Here is a 20,408-nt window from a genome sequence, read left to right as displayed (position 1 = left end):
TTTTTAAAATGTATTCTTCTGAGACAGAAGTTTTCTGTTTTTGGGCTACATTAGGGGCAGACTGGAGATCTGAAACCTCCACCTGCATTGTAGTCTGCTGAAGTAATAGCATCTCCAGGGGCACAAAGCCATTACCGTCACATGTAACTGCATGGACCACTGCAGCCTCCCTTAACTGCTCTTTCTGGATCAGGCCATGGAACTAAGATGGGGTTTCAATGGCCCATCGTTGGAGTAGAGTGATAGGGGCCAAGGCTTAGGGGTGATGTCGGGTACAACAGTGACTTGGCTGACTATTAGAGAGTGCATCATCTGGGCCCCTATAGAAATATAAATATAATATATTAGTAAATACTGGTACTGCATGCGTGATAATGTAGCAAATTAATAAATGCATGGTAGTGAATACACCATAGTCCTATGCCGTATAATGTAGCATATGTATAATTCAAGAGCACAATCTAATACCTTATCTCTAGAGGAGGGGGTCGGTCTTTAGGCAGTGGAGCCCCATTGTACCCCCAAAGGGCTAGACTGGCCATGCTGGGTGCACTTTTCTCTTATGGGGGTGTAGTGTTCAGTCCCAGGCACCTCAGGAGGGGTATATTTAATATCCTGTTCCTGGATGTTAATACCTGTAACTCCTAACATTGCTTCAGATACCACACAGTGATGGCAGCCCTGGGTCAGTTCTAGCAATAAATGTCGTAGATATTCCTTTAATTCAGGACACCAATGATTACACTAGTTCTGTGGCTGATTAAAACTAGGTGAAACGCAGTCTTGAATCTAGCCACTCACTGAACCTCTGTAAATCATAGATGTCCCTGATTATAGGAATGCCTGTGTATAAAGCACTTGCTGGGATGCATGTCCACAGCTGCCACAGAGCCTATCATTGGTTGGAGAGAACAGGAATGGTGCTAGTTCTTGTATTTGGGCAAATGGTTACAACGGTCGGTGCACCCAATTCCTGGGAGATGCCAAGCACTAACACCACAAGCTCAGCTCCCAGCCTTGGTCAGTTTAGACTGAAGGGACCAGCAGTTCCTTGCCCTGGGTATTTGGTGATTATAAGTACTGTACCAGCTTTGGCCCAGGATAGCCAATGACTATAAGCACGGTGCCTATAAAATAACTACATGTATATGAAATTGACCAAACCTTTAAATGCATTATTACTATGCAATCAGGATGGCAGAGAATTGTGCATATGTTTCATGTACTCTTATATTAAGCAAGTTTTTAATTAATAAAAGAAGTTTAGTGACCCACAAATCACATCCTGGATAAATGTAGATTTGTAAATATGCATATATTTAAGAAAAGCCTTCATTAAGAAAATATAGGTTCTTACAATTAACACTAGTGTGCGGTATAAAATGGGTACAATAGGTTGTAGTTTAAACTGGGGCAGAGACTGATGTTTGACTAGGCATATATTGGGCCAGATGCACTAAGCTTCAAAAATGACAAAATTGGGAGTGATAAACATCCAGCCAATCAGCTCCTGTCTAATATTTTTCAAACACAGTCTGTGACATGTTATGTAGGAGCTGATTGGCTGGCTGTTTATCACTCTCCATTTTATCACTTTTGAAGCTCAGTGCATCTGGCCCATTTTTTGTAAACACTGGAATATGTGTGTGCTATATAAATAACTGGTTAAAATTTTTGGAATTTATTGGATTCTTATCTGTAGTTCTTTGATTTAATATAGTTTTGGTATCTGTCCTCCCTACCACAGGTGTAGGTATGATTGATTTTATCAGCGTATAAAATTTTTTAGCAGCAAGCACAGATTGCAAATGTGGCAAAACATACACATCTTATTAGTTTTGATGTACAATAAAGGTATTTGGTTAAATTTGCATTCTATAAGCATGTTCTAAGTAAATTTGACCGCCAATTAATTGGTTTATAGGTTTAGAAGGGAATTTGTTATGTATAGGATGGAGGATGTGGTTTGTTACTATTCTCACAGACTTGATTTATGATAAATTTGAGGAGCGTACTGTAAACAAATACGAATAATAACACCAATACATTTCTTTGTACTATCACAGGGAAAAGGTGGTGCAAAAACACTAATGAATACCATCATGCAGCTCCGAAAGATATGCAACCACCCATACATATTCCAGCATATTGAGGTAAGTCCGGCTGATGTCATCCGTTACAGGATAATGAACACAACCTCCGTGGAAAGAGTTAAACCAAACAAACATGTTCTTTGTAAAAACATTACAGGTTACTGAATTGGGAGTTACATGACATTTCTGCTGGTTTGTGGCTTAAGGTGCATTTCTTGTTAGTGTGCTATGCCACATTTACTGGTTTTCAATACCCAAATGTTCAGTTATAACTATCCATATCATACATGTTCTGCTTAGGATGTCTATATTCATTTGCCATTGAAACATATTTTATAGGGATGTGGTCATTAGGTCAAAGGTATTTAGGTCGACCACTATATGGCAAGCGAATCAGTACAGTTAAATGGTGTCCATGTTGACATGAATTGTAAAAACTCATGTCAACCCTTTTCTTGACTACCTTTCACCATGTCGACCTAATGCATGTCCTTTTTCAACATTTGACTGTCGACCCTTTTACCCATACCCATTTTATATGTGCACATTAAATTAGAGCTATTAAGCTCTGAACACACTGGACAACCAGTGGCACCACCAATATCATTAAATGTAACAGTGGTGGCCACGGTAGAACGATATAGTGCATATACACTAAACAATGTTAGTAATATTCAGTGACCGGGAATGTCTTTCTGAGCGATATTTTGTTAAAATTTTGTCTAGTGTTCTGTTTTTTCCTTGTATAAGGGCAATTGTATTATTCTTATGTATATAGCTGTTGCCTTTGCTTTATGTCCCAGGTAAATGCATTTTATACTATTAAAAATGAGGTATTGTACCTCAAACAATTATTGCCTGTACATGTGCTATTCAAAATATTGCATTTTTTTTATTGCAGGAATCTTTTGCTGAGCATCTCGGATATTCCAATGGAATTATAAATGGGTAAATCATTTTAATACTGGCATCTGATTCTAATGTTAGATATTTTAAAGTTTTACAATCTTTATCACTTTTGTCTTAAGACCAGAGAAAATAACAGTATTATATTCTGTAGTATTCTAGTATTCAATTGTGCATTTGGCTCATGACTATTAACCCCTTCAGTGGCAAACCCAAGAATTTTCCGGGCTGTGCTTCAGTGCCCAGACAATTCTCGGGATTACCACTGCTTAGAGCCGGGCTGAGCTGATGGCTGAAATCAGCTTCAGCGCTGCCCGGCTCAGGCTGATTGGCGGTGCGTCCCCTTCCCCACCTGTTCCCCCCTCCCCCGGCTCTGTGACCCTATGCGTATTGCTGGGGGCAGGGCCGGGCAGCGAATGATACACAGTTCAGCGGCGCTGCCCGGACCCGGGGACACAGCGGTGTTTCTTTTTTTTTTTAGGGAGAGATCACGAGAAAAAACTCGCCCACTGGGGAGCGCTCCCTTAAAAAAAAAAAAAAAAAAAACACCACTGAAGGGGTTAAAGAAGTCTACACACATCAGCCACTTTTCTTGGTTTTATTTTACATTATGAATATTACATTAGTAGCCAGATTCTTTCCTGATATCACATATAAGAATTACATACTTGTGCACATTATTGAAGAAATAAAAGTGGGGTGTCCCTTTCATATGTAGTGAATGTGTTAATTGTATTTTTAACTAAATAACTATGTGATCATCCTTGATTTTCAGATAATTCAGACACTATCTAGTGTCATACAAAAAGCACCAAAAACACCTCTTCAGAAAATGTTTACTACAGTGTGTCTGCTTCGAAATGTTCTCATAATAATTGTTTTATTTTGTTAGCCTGATCTGCACCAAAAAAATGTTTTCAGCATAAGATCTTTTTAAAATCTATAATAACACACATGGGATAGACCAATATAAATGAACGCACCCAGATTTGTCACCCTGTGACATATCTGTGGGCCACATGCACTAAGCTTCAAAAGTGATAAAATGGAGAGTTATAAACAACCAGCCAATCAAAAATGTCAGGCAGGAGCTGATTGGTGGGTTGTTTATCACTCTCCATTTTATCACTTTTGAAGCTTAATGCATCTGACCCTGTATAATGTGATATCTGGTTTTGTAGTTACTGGGTATGGGTTGTTAGGTCAACAGTGTCTCGGTCAATCACTATTGGTTGACAGTCAAAAAGGTCAACACGTCAACATGGTCAAAAGGTCGCCACGGAAAAATGTTGACATGGACACAGTATAAGTGTATGTCTTCTCCCTGCATAGCGAGCACAGCGAGCCATGCTTTCAGCATGGTGCCTTGCTGCACTCTCCCTCTACGCCTACTGGGGTTGTAAAGTATGAACCAGTCAGTTTAAAAACAAGAAAAACTCATGTCAACCCTTTGCTTTGTTGACCTTTTCATGTCAACCTGTGGCTTGTCTGCCTTTTGACACTGTCGATGTGTTGACCTTTTGACTGTCGCCCTAAACACTGTTGACCTAACGCAATGATTGTAGCTGCCCTGTTATGCACACCTGTGGTGTCCCTAGTTGACCAGTGAGGTAGTGTATGCAAGGTAACTAGTTGCTCAGAATAATAGTGAAATATAATTTCATTACTAAATAGGTATAACCTGCCCAATAAACCATGAACATGCGTATAAAATTAATGACCTCATGGCAATGGTACAATAAATGATAGCAAATGTTTTTCATCTCTAGGAACGTCCTTACCCAGATCTAGATGTTGGAGCCAATGGTGGCATATGGGCAGGGCAATTTTTCCAGGTATAAAACACCCTGCTGACTCACAGGAGTGTGGTCTGGGTGGTGTCCCTACGCCCACAACATTGGTTGTACTAGTCACTGAAACTGACAAGTTTTGAACCTCCATGGGCTCTCACTTACCCTTGAAGAAGAGCCCAGGGAGGCTCAAAACACATCGGTTTCAGTGACTTGTACAACCAAGGGACGTGGGGACGCTGCTCAGACCACACTCCTTGGACTTTTATCCAGAAAAATCACCCTGCCAATATACCACCACTGGACTCAACATCTGGATCTGGGTAAGGACGTTCCTAGAGACAAAAAAAGATTAACTTTTATGCGTATTCATTCTAAATGCCTATGGTCCACACAATTACCTTGCATACTGTCGACCGAATGACAGCATCCTGTAGTTACTATGCTAATGCTTTTATATTCATACTTTAACCAGTTTTTGTATCTCCCAGGCCTGATTTGTATAGGGCCTCCGGAAAGTTTGAGTTACTTGATCGGATCCTACCAAAGCTACGAGCAACAAATCATAGAGTCCTGCTCTTCTGCCAGATGACATCACTCATGACTATCATGGAAGACTACTTTGCTTTTCGGAGCTTTCTCTACCTGCGTCTGGATGGTTTGTCTTTTTACTATAATCCATGTCAAAAAAAGCTTTGTTTGTTGATATAATATATTTCAAATGTTTATCTATATGGCAAGTGTTACCATTAATATTGATTTCTTAAACAGAATCTGGTATCACTCCACATCTAATATATTTATATTCCTGGGCTTCCTGCTACAGGGCTGTAGTGACAAATACACCGTCCCTGGGGTTTTTTCACCTGAGTGGAAATCCAGAGACACCCTGCTTATCCCTTTCCTACCACTAACCTAACTTTATTGTCTGTCTCAGGCTGTCTACTTCTCTCTGTATCCCCTCCACAGAGACATAGCAGCCATTTTCGATGCATCTCTCTCCTGGCAGTCTGGTTACACGTTAGGCTCCTTCCTGCCCTGTCAGGGCTGGTTTGTTGAGCACTAATTATCCAATGAGTTGACTACCACCCAGGAACCAAAATGTTCCATTATTGCAGGTGATATACAGCTAGCTTTCAGTTCTCGGCCTAGCGCCCCCTGCTAGTGTATCTCCAAATGAGGCTCAACTTACCAGCATGCTTGCTATCTAAACCGATATACCATAGAGCAACGAGAGCTGCAATTCTTCCATTTGTCTCCACAGCAGTTTATGCAGCTGTCAGCACCTTTCTTGTAAAGGCTTGACATATTGCGCAGCTAGTTGGTCTTTTCTCAGGCCTTGGTAGTTGGTTTGCAGCTTTGGCATCAAAACAGGCAGCTAATGTTTAATTTTTTTCTCAGATGTTGAGTCGTCCTCCTTTCGGGTTGGTACAGTGATATGTGCTGTCCTGTTTACCATGACAATTAGTACCTGACCATGCAGTCATTGTAAACTGCCAGAGTACTGTGCCAGTGTTCAAGGGTGGAGGTTTTCTACATATATCATAGTGGATTTAACAACTGGAGGAAATGCAGGTAGAGCTGCCATTTAAGCAAGCATCCCTAGCAGACCCCAAGATTCTGAGCTTTGGTATTAAGCATCAACACACCAGTACTGCCTGATTTGGGGTTTAATTCAGACCTGATCACATGTCCACGAATGTGCAGCAGCCAGCGTTCAGGTAGATGCCGCCTGGCTACAGTGAAATCCTCTCTTGCAAATTTAATGTGTACACTGTGATAATGTATGGGTACTTGTGTATTATCTGGGCGCCCGATATATCGCATGCCACTAGTTAAGGCATGCAATGCGATTGTACCCGATTTTGAGCCTTTCCCAGGAGGAGTGTACAATTTTAATATCGCGTTGCATCACATGCCTTAACTAGTGGCATGCGATGCAATTATATCCGATAATACATTGTACAGGCACCCTGATGCCTGTTTACAATGTTAAATGCTCTCCCCCCCCCCCCCCCCCCCCCCCCCCCAGACCCGATTTTTTAATTGTACACCCTCCCTGATTGGTGATTACTATGTAAAATCCCCCCCCCCCCCCCCCCCCCCCCCCATTGTTAACGCCACCCCAGTATCAACGCCAACACGGAGGGTGGCGGTATGCGTCCTCCGACCTTTTCATACCCCCACTATCCACGTCGGCATGGAGTTGATTCTATATAGTGTGGCGAGCGCACGCGTATTACTTCACATGTATCCAGCGTGTGCTCGCCACGCTTCGGGCTCCGTGGCTCGCTGCACTCGCCACACTATATAAAATCAACTCCACGGTGACATGGATAGTGGGGGTATCAAAAGGTTGGAGGACACGTACGTCGTACCGCAGCCCTTCGCGGGGTTCAGCAGATTGATGTGAGTACTACAGACTCCCTTATTGCACAGAGCTTACATGCATAAAGACAAATGCTAAGACTGGGCAGATTTCTGCTCACCACCTCAGGGGGCTGCGAGCAGAGGAAACTGTTGCCTGTGGAACTTGCATCCAAAACCAATAGAATTCTGTCAATAGTTTATGACCTCTTATTTTGCATATAGGTGAGCCTGATCTATATCACAGCTAAGTCATTTTTTTACAAAAAATATGAACTCATTAATACAATAGGCAATTTAGGTAAGTGTACAGGATTAAAAAAGCTTAATATTTAAATGGCTTTTTCAGTTATTGAGAGCTTTACCTACATCATGAAAGCAAAGCCAAGTGCAAGATACACAAAATACACCATCCTCTTTTTTTTGTCATTTTATTTTTTTGCGCTCATACTAAAGTTTTTAAAAATCCCAATGAATCCTTTCTCACCTTTTATTGTACAGTTGCAGGACCTTATTCTGAAATGGGAATACAGCAACACAGTTCAAGTAACCCTGGACAAACCATGCTGCACATGCAAAGACATACGTTTTTAGTCATGCAGGCTAAATACTGGCTGTATTTGCGTGCAGCTCATAAATGCTGGACTGCTTTATGTTGATGCTGCAATTTAGATTTCAGTTTAGACACGCACCTCCCACATCTTAGGAGTATATTTACTATTCCAAAAACCAATCAGATTCCGTCTATCATTTTCTAGGCCGCAGTAGAAAAATGATAGCTCAGTTTTTAAATACCAGACATTTTGTTTACTTCATACACTTGCTCATAGGTTATGAAACGATGACAATAATGTTCTATTTACAAAGTAAATACTTGTTTGCATTTCCTTTGAAATCTGAATTACAGTGGAAATTACCTTAAACCTAAAGTACAAGCTATTTCACTTCGAGAGGGCACCGCTTAGAGATAATTATTCTCAATGTTGTGAAACATTGACACAATTCAGTGGTCTTATGATGTATTTCACTTTATTTGCTGTTCTATTCCATGGTATCGGTCATATTCTGCCAGCTTCCCTATATAAAGCAAGGGGATATTTCTTCTAGCCATATCCTGTTTCAGTGTCACGGTCTGCTGCTTGAAGCTTGGGCCCCAGCTCCATATACTTTCATCATGCTTACAACAGTAACCCATTCTACAGCAGGAGTCTTCGCAAATGGAGTCCCTTTGTCGGGATGGTGCAAATTCAAGTCACACCTATGATGCACTGCAGGCTCTTATTGTTGATATTAAGCCAATGCCATTAAGTGATTTAACTGCTGGGAAATACCAGATGCTATTTACTATTTTGTTTTATTCCCTTCCTATTTAAACATATATGCAAATATATAATAAATGCAGCTAACGTGGAATTTGCTTTATTCTAAGGTACAACCAAGTCAGAAGACCGAGCTGCATTGCTGAAAAAGTTTAATGAAGAAGGCTCTCAGTACTTTATCTTCTTGCTGAGTACCAGGGCAGGAGGGTTAGGCCTGAACCTCCAAGCTGCAGACACAGTCGTCATTTTTGACAGTGACTGGAATCCTCATCAGGTGCTTTTTTTATTGATATTAAAACCGTTCTGTTCCCAAATGGTCTCCTATTTACTGATAACAAATCACTTAATTCTAAAGGGGGGCCTACACACGCCACGATGTGCACCTGTTATAGCACTGTAGGCTATTTCATTTTGAAGAAAACAAGCCTAGTATTATGTTCCTTTTTACCCACATCTAGCCAAAATGTGTAATGGTATTGATGTTACACAGAAGATAACATCTCTTTGAATGATACTGTACTGTATTTGAATACACCTTTAATTGACGAATACCTATGTGACTTGGTATGGATGAATTTGTCGTCAGTAAAAAGGTCGACAGTCTTTAGGTTCACAACTATTGATCGATAGGCCAAATGTTAGCACACACATGACGATCGACATGCAATAGGTTGACACAAGCAAGTTTTTCCTTTGCGTTTTTGGTGTCTGCATGGCAAGAGGGGACACGGTACACTAATGCCCCTTTCAGACCGCACTTTTAAAACGGTAAATTGCCGTTTTTTTACCGTTTTAAAACGGTAATGTGTGCGGTCTGAAAGGTCCAGTCCCACTTAACCGGTTAGAAAATGCAGTTTTTTCTAACCGGTTAAAATGCAGGGTCCTACCCGTTTCTGAACCGGTATTTTAGCGCAAAAATCGGCTCAGAAACGGTATTTAGGACCCAGCCAATGAGCTGGGTCCTAAATTCAGCACAGTGAATACTTAATGAGCGCTCATTAAGTATTCACAGCACTGGAGCCCCCCCCGCGCGTGTCGACGCCCCCCCGCGCGTGTCGACGGCCCCCGCGTGTCGACCCCCCCCCCCCCCCCCCCGCGCGTGTCGGCGCCCCCCCCCCGTGTCGACTTACCCCGTGCCGGTATCTCCGTTGTGGTTCCCGGCACTGCAGCTCAGTATGCTCGGAAAGCACTTATGAAAAAAGTGTCTTTCAGAAAATGGCTGCCCCCCATACGGAAGACAGTTTTTTTAAACAGGGTTTCCTATGGGGCAGCCATTTTCTGGAAGACACTTTTTTCATAAGTGCTTTCCGAGCATACTGAGCTGCAGTCCACAACGGAGGTACCGGCACGGGGTAAGTCGACACGGGGGGGGGGGGGGGGGGGGGGGGGGGGCGCCGACACGCGGGGTGGGGGGGCGTCGACACGCGCGGGGGGCGTCGACACGCGCGGGGGGCGTCGACATGCGCGGGGGGCGTCGACATGCTCTCGGTCGACACGCGAGGGGGGGGGGGGGGGAGCTGCACGGAGGGGAGGGCTGAAGGCTGCACTGGCTTTGACCCTGTATTTGGAAAGTTTCCAAAAACGGGTCTGCCAGTGTCAAAAAATCGGCACTTAAACGGTAATATACCGTTTAAGTGCTGCGGTGTGAAAGGGGTTTTATCTGGCAGACCCGTTTTTGGAAACGTTTCCAAATACAGGGTCAAAGCCAGTTATGCGGTCTGAAAGCAGCATTATGCGGTGTCCATGTCAACATTTGTCTGCATGGGTGCCGCATAAGTGTACCACGCCCCCTCGCGCCATGCTTCGGGCACCTTATTGTGCCCAAATAGTGTGCCTCCATATCCACTGGGATGGTGAAAAGTCCTTTTTTTAAGAAAAAAAATTGTGAAAAACTCATGTCAACCATTTTCATGTCAATATTTTTCTTGTGTCGAACTTTTGTCTATTTTGACCTAATGCATGTCATCCTTTTTTGTGGGTCGACCGGTGACTCTCAACCTTCTTTTGTTGTTGACTATACAACTGCATCCCTATGTGAAGAACAGGTGCAAATAGAATTGTATTATTATTTTATGACAATGTATGTGCAGGCTCCCTCTATACCAGGGGTAGCCAATCCCAGTCCTCAAGAGCTACCAACAGTTAACGTTGTCAATGTCTCCTCACAGAATTGCAAGTAAAAAAATAATTAGCTCCACCTGTGTATATTTTAAAATAAGTTATTCCGTAATGCGTGCACCTGTGTATCTGTGAGGTGAGCTGGTAACCGTGAACTGTTGGTAGCTCTGGAGGACTGGAGTTGGCTACCCCTGCTCTATACCAACCAATCTTTTTGCTGGCTACTCCCTTCCCCAACTGAACATGACGCATGGTTTATTGGTGTAAAGTGAGTGTGCTCTGCAGTATAACATCACTTTTCAAACGCTGTTGGATTTTGCATAAATCGGTGGGTTTTCAGCTTATGCTTCCAGTCAAGTGCAGACGTCTTTATCAATGTTAACTTTACTCCAAGCCCATGTTTTGGGCTATGTGGCCTTGATCCTTTGATCCCTGAGGACGGGCAACATAGCCTGAAACATGTTGGATTAAATTATATAGATAGATAGATCGATAGATAGATCTAACTAGAACTTTGTGGGCACCATAGCAAAATCCTAAAAGACTCCCACACACATCCCATCGCATAGCACATAAAGTCTGTGCAGCCTGAGCTTTTTGAACTAGCTTGCGATGCGATCTAGTTCAAAATGCAAGAAAATATTGTACCGTGTGTGGGCACCTTAGCCCTAACACTTCCCTTTTATTGCCTATCTTTAATTGGCACCCAACCCTAATCTCCACCAACAGCCGTATCCTCAACACAGCAATAATCCTTGTTTGGAAGGGGTCACAACAGAGATAGACCCGTGTACAGCATTTCGATTTAACAGGGGTATTAGTTATGGTAGATTCTATGACTTTGTGTTTGCATAGGAGTAATGTCAAGTATGCCTTGCCCATAATGTTGTTATGGCAGAAAGACATCAACAAGCACCACAACTCGTACTTATGCTAAATGCTTTCTACACCTTTCTTAATAAAACTCAGAACCCCCCCTGAAAATGCATTAACCCCAAACGTAAGCTTTGGTGTATATTGCATGTTAAACTAAATTTGAGCAAATACACACATCTTAATAAAGTATGATGAGCTAACTTATGTTTGCATGAGTTTCTGTAGATTAGTCATATGTCCATGTCTTGTTCAGGACTTGCAAGCACAGGACAGAGCGCACCGGATTGGACAACAGAACGAGGTGCGCGTGCTGCGCCTGTGCACTGTGAATAGCGTGGAAGAGAAGATTCTTGCGGCTGCCAAATACAAGCTAAATGTCGATCAAAAAGTTATTCAGGCCGGCATGTTTGATCAGAAATCTTCAAGCCATGAACGCAGGGCGTTTCTACAAGCTATTCTGGAACATGAAGAGCAAAATGAGGTACTTTTTTCTTTAATAAAAATCTATCACAATGTAGTAAGAAAAGCGAATCATCAATTTGTTTTTTTTTATGTAAAGTTTATAAAACAGAAGGAAAAAACAGAATAAATAATACACCAAGATGTCATATCCAGAGAGACATATGCTGTCCCTATAGATATACACGTCAACCCATATTGCGTTATTTGATTGGAAATCAAAGGTGACATGGCAAAGGTCTTTGCTGTGCTTTTCCTATGGCAGTTTTGATCCATTTTTAAACTACTATAACACAGGAAGAGAAAGCACTTTATTTCAACCTACTCTTTAGGGTGGTATAATTTACCTTGGCTAATTACCTCCCCAGGCAATATCCAATTAGCCCCAATGCACTCAAAACCACAATAATCGCATAGGTCCGCAGCTTTTTGCAGATCCTTTGTATTACATACAAACAGGTAATTGGATAACCTGAAAAAAGATTTCTGCAACATTTTTGAAACGTGCTCTAAAATGCAGCCGTTTTGTATTCCTGATAATGATTTTCGCTACTTCTACAATTGTCCTTTGTTAATTTGGACAACAAAAAATTTTCCAGTCAGCAAAGATCAAGCATAAGCCAGAAAGCCCTGAGCAGCACACTAGTGAAAAAAATAAGTGTTAATAAGTGTTAAGGAGCCCATACACGGTCCGTTGTGTATGGCTCCGTTTTGTACTATGCGATGTGCGCTCCCGCGCATCACATAGTACGGTACAAAAAGTATGTGCTGCACATACTTTTTGTACTAGCTATACATCGGATCGGATCTCAGTGCATGCACACTGCATGCACTAGGGATGCGATCCGATGTGTGCTGTTTAAGCACTCAACGGATCCGATTAACGGACCGTGTATGGGGGGCTATAGTATTAATAATCCAGAGCTTTGTAATAGTGTGCCCACCTTAGAGCTATCCAGCCACACCAGTCCAGAGGCACCGCAAACCCATGTTAACCCCAGTGTGGATCCTATAATTAACTAGTTTAGAGCCACAAGATATTTTGGCTATTGACATGTGTAAATTGCCTATTTTTAATATGATACTTGGGTCCAAATGGGACTAATCCCAAGGAGAATACATACATTCTATGTAATGTTCTGTATATCCGAATAGTCCAGTATATATCTGGTATAGAATAAAACAAGTTCCTGACCAAATAGCTCTCACAAACAAGAATTCTTTTTTGTTTATTGCTGTTTGGTCAGGAACTTTCTGTATTTTTTTCTATACCATATGTATATGGGGTGACCCTTTTTTAAATGGCAGGTTCTCCAAAAATATAAAAATGACTAAGATGGGAAATGCTTTGAAAAGTATATTTTAATAGTGTAGTCTGGTTCCGAAGATGGATCAACAGCACATAAAAATACTGCATATATTCCATTTTTAGGAATTGTTGCAGTATGTCTTAACTGCGCAAGGACCTTTGTGGTCATTTTGTGTTTCATATGGTGCCATTTTGGCTATTGATTTTGACTATATATTCAAAATCGCATAGCAAGTTAGTCAAAATCACAGTGTTCAGCCGCATGCAACCCTGATGCACGGCCCGCAGTATCGGTATCACATGGCTATATAGAGTACGCATACGGGTCTATCTTGAGTATTTTGCTTGTAAAATGTATTTAGCCCAGAGCCAAATAGCAAGATAGTGCAGCGCTATGCAGAGCCGTCCTCCAAAGCCGCTCATCTAATGGTAATATTAGCAGATGAGCGGCTTTCCCGGCAATGATGTGGGAGCGCGCAGCAGCGCTCACCGCTCATCTGGTCATACACACTGGGCGGCTTTGAGCTGCAAGACGCTCAAACCTGCTGTTTTGAGCGGCTTACAGCTCAGTCGCCCAGTGTGTATGGCCCAGCAATGAGCGGTGATGCGCGCTCCCACATCCTCATGGGGAAAGCGGCTCACCTGCTGGTATTACCAGCAGATGAGCGGCTTTGTGGACGGCTTTGCATAACGCTGCGCTATGCAATGCTTCCCGCTGACCTTGCCTGGGGGCAAGGGGAAAGCGGTCATCACTGTCCATACACGCTGGGCAAAATCGTCCAGTGTGTATGGACCTTTACAGTTTTTAGCCCACAAAATATCCATGGCATAGAAGGTGGATCAGACGCTGATTGTGAAGTGTTGCCTCCAGGGGCAGGTGACTCAGAAAAACACAGGGGGAACAGGGGCAGCAGCTGCCCTGGCGTGGTCCTGTCACTGATGGTCTACACCAGTGGTAGCCAACCCTAGTCCTCCAGAGCTACCAACAGTGCATGTTTTACAGGTCTCCTCACAGAATCACAACTGAGCTAATTAGCTCCATCTGTGTATCTTTTAAAATGTGTCAGTGATTAATGAGTGCAGCTGTGCAGCAGCTAGGTTGTCTGGAAAATGTGAGCTGTTGGTAGCTCTCGAGGGCTAGGGTTGGCTACCACTGGTCTACACAATTCACTAAGTCAGAGACTGAATGTGCCCATACACTGTACAATTATTGTATGCAATTTGGACAAGATCGCATCACATACATTTTGCAATGCAATGAGATGCAATCTAGTACAAAAAGCTGTGCGATGAGATATGTAGTGTTTATTCTAGCACCCGCTATCTTTGAAAACCCATGCAGTTTCTGTTTCCTGTCTGGGGTGTTGCTGTGGTGTTTCTCGCACAGGTCTGGTTTGCATATCTGTGCTGATACAGACCACACTGTGCTAGAAGCACTAAAGCAGACAGAGACACCCCAGGCAGGGAAGAGGAACTGCGTGGGTTTTCAAAGATAGCGGGTGCTAGAATGAACTCTACACATCTCATCGCACAGCTCAAAAAGTATGTGCTGCACATACTTTTTGTACTAGATTGCATCTCAATGCATTGCAAAAGTATGCAATGCGATCTAGTTCAAATTGCATACAATAATTGTACAGTGTATGGGCACATTCAGTCTCTGACTTAGTGAATTGTGTAGACCATTAGTGACAGGACCAGGGCAACTGCTGCCCCTGTTCCCCCTGTGTTTTTCGGAATCACCTGTGTGCGGGAGCGCGCATCTCATTTCTCTTTCAGCTCGAAGTCGCCCAGGGTGTATGGGCCTTTAAGTGCCATTAGCCAAAATCGAATTGTCGAAATTGGCCATTAGCCTGAATCTCACTGTGTATACACACCATTAGCATGAAACAAGTAGTTTAGAGCAACATTATTTATTACAATAAAATATTAAACTCTGTAAGTTCAGGGGAATTGCTTTGATGTCTGTCTGTATTAGGGTAGGTAAAACATGGGCAGTTAGTGTGTTGCACCGTGTTGGTTCCTTACTGCCATACTGCAGTCTTGGTTTGAAAAATGACAGTTAAGTCACTGGAATGTGGTAGCAGTTCATGGCAGAATACCTCAGCCAGGTGTATATTGTGTAATTACTATAGGATTATAGGATATGACCCCTATTGGTGCGCTGCTGCCTCTATTTTTTGCTATCCCGAGGTTATCACCGGTAACCCCAAACACAACAGAAAAAACAAAACCATACAATAGTGGGAATTCATCCGGTTGCGCCTTAAAAGTATATTGTATTAACAACTAGGATTCGTAAACATAGGAATTGAGAGTACTTAGCTGAAAGAGAATAACGTATCTGTTTTTTTATTTTTTGTTTACTTATTGTTTATTGGGTATAAAAGAGTCTGGAAAATAATGGTGTAAAGTATTTGCCATGAGAAATGCTTACCTTCATTAAAGTAGCCTTAAAACACATTCTTAACTGCTGAAAATCAGCATACTTGTATGAGGTTTTTGTTTTTGCTCCATGTGATTGTGCAATTCACTTATCAATATCAAATGTTTCTAGCTAGAAGAAAGGCGTGTCTAACTGCATTTCATTAAAGCACCACGGTTTATATGCAATGTTATAAGAAAATAAATGTAAAGTAGCCATAAAATAGAATGCTGAAAGATATATCCTTTTAAGCTGCGTTATTACTTATACTGGGCATACATTATACAATAATATGCAAGATATCGTCCTACAGTATATGCCAAAAAATTGTTCAGTGTATATGCACCACTGCCCTCAAATTATTGGTCTGTAGGAATCGACCAGCATGTCCAACATATGCGTTTTAAGCTGTAATTTGGCCACATAAGGCATTGGGGCAGATGTAGTGCTTCACCTCATTAACGAGGCGAAGCCGGGATGGACACCGACCAGATGTATTAACGTCTTGTCCACCGAAGCGAGGGAGCGCAAACTCCCCCCCTCTGGTGGTGATGTCCCCTCCTGGAAACCACGCATCTGTTCAGCCTGATGTGCTGTTTCTGCCTGCTCACTGGGCATACGCGAGATCTCACTATTATTGCGAGATCTCCAGCGCAGCCTGAAGCCTGCAGCAGGGCTAGCATTGTCCCTGCAGTGGGAATAGGCCAACACTAGCCCTGAGCTGGTGAAACGGCTTTTAATACATCGCCCCACGTCACTAATTACTGGGGTGTTTAAAGGGAAAGCCGCATTAAGTGTTAAACCTTAGGTGTGCTGATAATACATTTCAAAAAACATCCCTCAGTGTAACATGCACATACACCTGCCCCATTGTGTGCTGCCTGTTCCTTTGAAGTGGACGGACAATGAAATGTCTACATGGGGGCAGAAAGCCATTGCACTGACAATTACACACGTCATATCTGCTGAGTGTAAGGCTGTAAGCTAAAATGTTGGGCTAAAGGTGCATAAACAAGGGTCGATTTCAGCCCCATTTCTAAGCGATCTGGCTAGATCACTTAGAATGGAGTACTGATCGATCCGTGTGTATGCCCTGCAGTGATGGTGATGCTCGGTCACGCACGTCGCTATCGCCCACAGGGACAGACAGTTCTTGCACTGTCTTTCCTGCTACATTTCAGGGTCTTGCCTATAAACTGCATCTAATTAAATTCCCCTTCTCTGTTGACCCTATTTTAATTTTTTTTTGGCCAGAACGTCGATCGCAATCTACCGGTTCATTGTGAAGCTTCCACCGGTAGATCGCGACCGACTCCTAGAGTGGTAATCTCTAATTAACCGCTGCAACAAGCAGCAGCTTCAGTGGTCCCAGCCATGCATTGCACTGACCACGCACCGCTAGTGAGGCAGCAGTGGGACTCAGTGGCGCATTGCTGTGGCGGTTCGCATAAAAAGTGGCACTGCTCATGCCATTTTCCTGCGATGTGAGTTATGTTCCTGTGTGCCTTGCATCCTATCGGCTGCCATGAATTTTTGTCACAACACATAGCCCCTGCTAGGATCGCATACGATACATTGTATGCAATAGGACCGCATACAAACTATCATATGCAGTCCCATCCCCCGCGAGCCGCCGGGTGAGATGGTGGGGTATCGCATGTGAGGTACCCTATGCGATACCTCGCCCTACTGGATGGGGCCTTTAACACTCCCACCGCATAACAGAATTTTGTCTCATACTGTGTGGCATAATGTGAATTTAGGCTCATATTGTATGGCATTTTTGGCTCATTCCGTGTGACATAATGTGAATTTTGTCTCATTGCTTGTTGCATAATGTGAATTTTGGCTCATGTCATATGGCATAATGTGAATTTTGGCTCATTCCGTGTGATATAATGAATTTAGGCTTATGTTGTGCAGCATTTTTGGCTCATTCCCTGTGGCATAATGTGAATTTTAGGCTCATATTCTGTGGAATTTTTGGCTCATTCTGTGTGGCAAAATTTGATTTTTGGCTCATTTCATTTAGCATGTGATTTTTGGATCATTCCGTGTGGCATAATGTAAATTTTGGCTCATTCCGTGTGGCGTAATGTCAATGAATTTTATCTCATTCCATGTGACATAATGTGTAAGGAGCATATTGCACTGGGTGGGGAATATTTTGTACAAGGGGAGATGCTGGTAGATCAGTGGGAAGTAAGTGTACAAAAAGTAGATCCCAGGCTACAAAAGTCTGATTCCCCCTGCCATAAACATAAAAGGACAGTATCTTGATATCTGATTTTTTTCCTTAAAATAATACAAATATTGTTAATGTTCTTATATAGTCATACTTTTTCCCTGAACTATATAATTTCATTTATGCCTTTATCTGGTGTAGAAAAAACTATCTTGTGGTCAACCTGATATTCTCCATAGGTCTAAAAAAGAGTGACTTCAACGTCAAATATTTGTTGGTTACTTTGGCTTTCCAGGGTTTCTAGGATTTTGCAGCTAACGATAGGGCCCAATTTGAGAACTTTAAAAATGATTTCCTCAGTTTTGTTTGCCTTCGTACTTCAAGTAGGCTATAACCTTGGCTCTGGCTTCAATGCTTGGGGCCTGGGCTCATACCTGATCGCACGGCCACAAATTTGCTGCAGCCAGCGTTCAATTAAGATGCCACCCCATCGATTTTAGCGAAATCGAGCCTAGTGAATTATTGTGCACACTGCTATTTTTTTTTAACCCCTTTTGCAGAACAAGTAAGTAAGCCGCTGTTTTATCATTTATTTTATCAGAGGAAATACTGTTCTGCTAGATTTTTACAAATGCAATGTTTAAAAAGCCTATTGTGGAAGGCAGTAGTTCCCAAACTGTGTGCTGTGGCACCCTGGTTTTCCTTGGAGGACTTGCAGGGGTGCCTTCGGTTGGTGGTCCAGGACCAATTCAAGTTATTTATGTCCAATATAATAGTCAACTTGGGGACAGACAGTAGTGAATTCTGTCCATTACCACATAACTGATCCTAAGGATGAGATATAAACACATTTTATTTAACTTAATATTTGTGTCTGACTTTCTTAATGATAAACCTATAGCCTAGGGGTGCCTCGAAAAATTTCTGGTGCTTCGGCGTGCCGTGATTCAAAAAGTTTGGGAACCCCTGGTGTAAGGGGTAATTCAGTAAAATTGAAGTTATGTACTTTGTTAAATCTTTCTCTCCTTCAATCTGTGGACGCTGGACATGGGTTGCTTGAAGGGACCATCGGAGCTTGTACTTATTTAGACAACTTTAGTAGAGTATCTCCTCCCAAATACAACCTGTGGTCTTCAGTACAACTTCTAAAGTAGCCCTAAACCATGGATGACCAACATACAGTAGTGTAACTTACAAACCAGCAACAACAACAACAGAGGGAAAGGGAGATAGAGGGGGAGATAGTTTATGAGTGTGCAGGGAGTCACATTATTTATTTTCAGAGCAAAAACATACTTTAAAGCTAGTGATCTGGCTTACTCTCCACAGCGGCTGAGGATCCAAGTCTTGCCTACCGTGCTTCCAACCTCCCAGCATGCAGTGTTTGTGCACGGCCAATTGATAGAAGTGCTATGGCTCTGACTTGGGTAATGAAACTGTGATCATCATATCATTACCCTCACCAACCCACAACCCTTCCTCGCAGCTTCTCTCTCCTTTCTTGCAGCCAATGGTGCAATGATGATCCGCAGGTAATGAGTCAATCTGACTCATTGTAATGCTGCCTACTGCTCTGCCACTTGTTCCGCCACCTTGTGGTACTTCTGTGCAGATGTCTAGGTCTTGCCATACCTATAACATTGTTTACTGACCTAAAATTGGAAGAAGGTTTGAAATAATTAATTTATTCTCTAATAGTATGTTTTCTACCTATGAAGGCTGAGAAATGTTACAATTAACAAATCTAATAGACTGAGAAAATACTGCATACTTCTATCTTCTTGCTTTTTGTGGTTATCAATGTAAAGAAATCCCCATATCATTCATTCCAGTGCTAAGGAGGAGTGTAACTCCTCTTCAGCATGTACATTAGAGGTGTGATTCAATTGTGCCGTGCAGGCGCCCATTAGTATTTAACACGCCTGAAATCACCGGGTTTAGCGGGGTATTCAATCCCCGCCACTATTTCCGATGGGGGAAATAGAGGTGGGTACCTATTTAATGACTTTAAAAGCAGTTGGGGCCCGGTTTGTCGAGATCACGGCCGGATCTCGGCAATCCATAGCCGTTTTTGCAGACGCGCCCCCTTTTCGCCGATTGGCAGGGGGGACATTGAATAAACTGACTAACGGACTAAAGACCAAAAACGGGCCAGGGTCGTGGTACGTCTCAGTCGGGACCCGGGATTGAATATCCCCCCTTTTAGCTGTGAACGTGCCTATTGCCCATGTAAATTTCTTGTTTGGATGTCTAAAGGTTTGCGTGGCCAAACAAAAGGACTTTTCACACATTTTTTTTTTCTCAACTCTGGAGGCTGCGGGGAAAAGTGTAATCGTTTAAAAGGGGGAGTCTCTTTTTAACGTTTGAAGCTCTGAAGTTATTCATTGGTTGTGGTATATGATCAAAACTGCACTGCCTAATTCTGAGATAGCAAGAAAAGCGAAAATTGCCAAAACCATATTGGTCTGCAGGTGGGGCAGAACTAATTACAGTGTAAAAATGTTGCTTTGCAACATTGTTTGACCTGGTGCACAGTTACTTGCTATTTTTTTGCTTTATTT

The 20,408-nt window shown here is 42.5% G+C and overlaps 1 protein-coding gene across 6 annotated transcripts in view; it reads left to right on the top strand.

The window, feature by feature from the left end:
• SMARCA2 (SWI/SNF related BAF chromatin remodeling complex subunit ATPase 2) overlaps nt 1–20,408 on the top strand; it is a 182,481-nt gene that overhangs the window by 77,021 nt on the left and 85,052 nt on the right. For all 6 annotated transcript variants that reach the window (XM_083186032.1, XM_083186026.1, XM_083186027.1 and 3 more), the window contains 5 exons: nt 2,067–2,153; nt 2,995–3,041; nt 5,281–5,447; nt 8,586–8,749; nt 11,723–11,950. In XM_083186032.1, the coding sequence (XP_083042158.1) occupies nt 2,067–2,153; nt 2,995–3,041; nt 5,281–5,447; nt 8,586–8,749; nt 11,723–11,950 (693 nt within the window). The remainder of the gene's footprint in view (nt 1–2,066; nt 2,154–2,994; nt 3,042–5,280; nt 5,448–8,585; nt 8,750–11,722; nt 11,951–20,408) is intronic.

The sequence above is a fragment of the Crinia signifera genome, chromosome 1 (genome assembly GCF_055691185.1).
Source record: "Crinia signifera chromosome 1, ASM5569118v1, whole genome shotgun sequence".
Classification (NCBI taxonomy): domain Eukaryota; kingdom Metazoa; phylum Chordata; class Amphibia; order Anura; family Myobatrachidae; genus Crinia; species Crinia signifera.
Note: the sequence above shows the minus strand (reverse complement) of the source record. Positions and strands in the feature narration are given on the sequence as shown.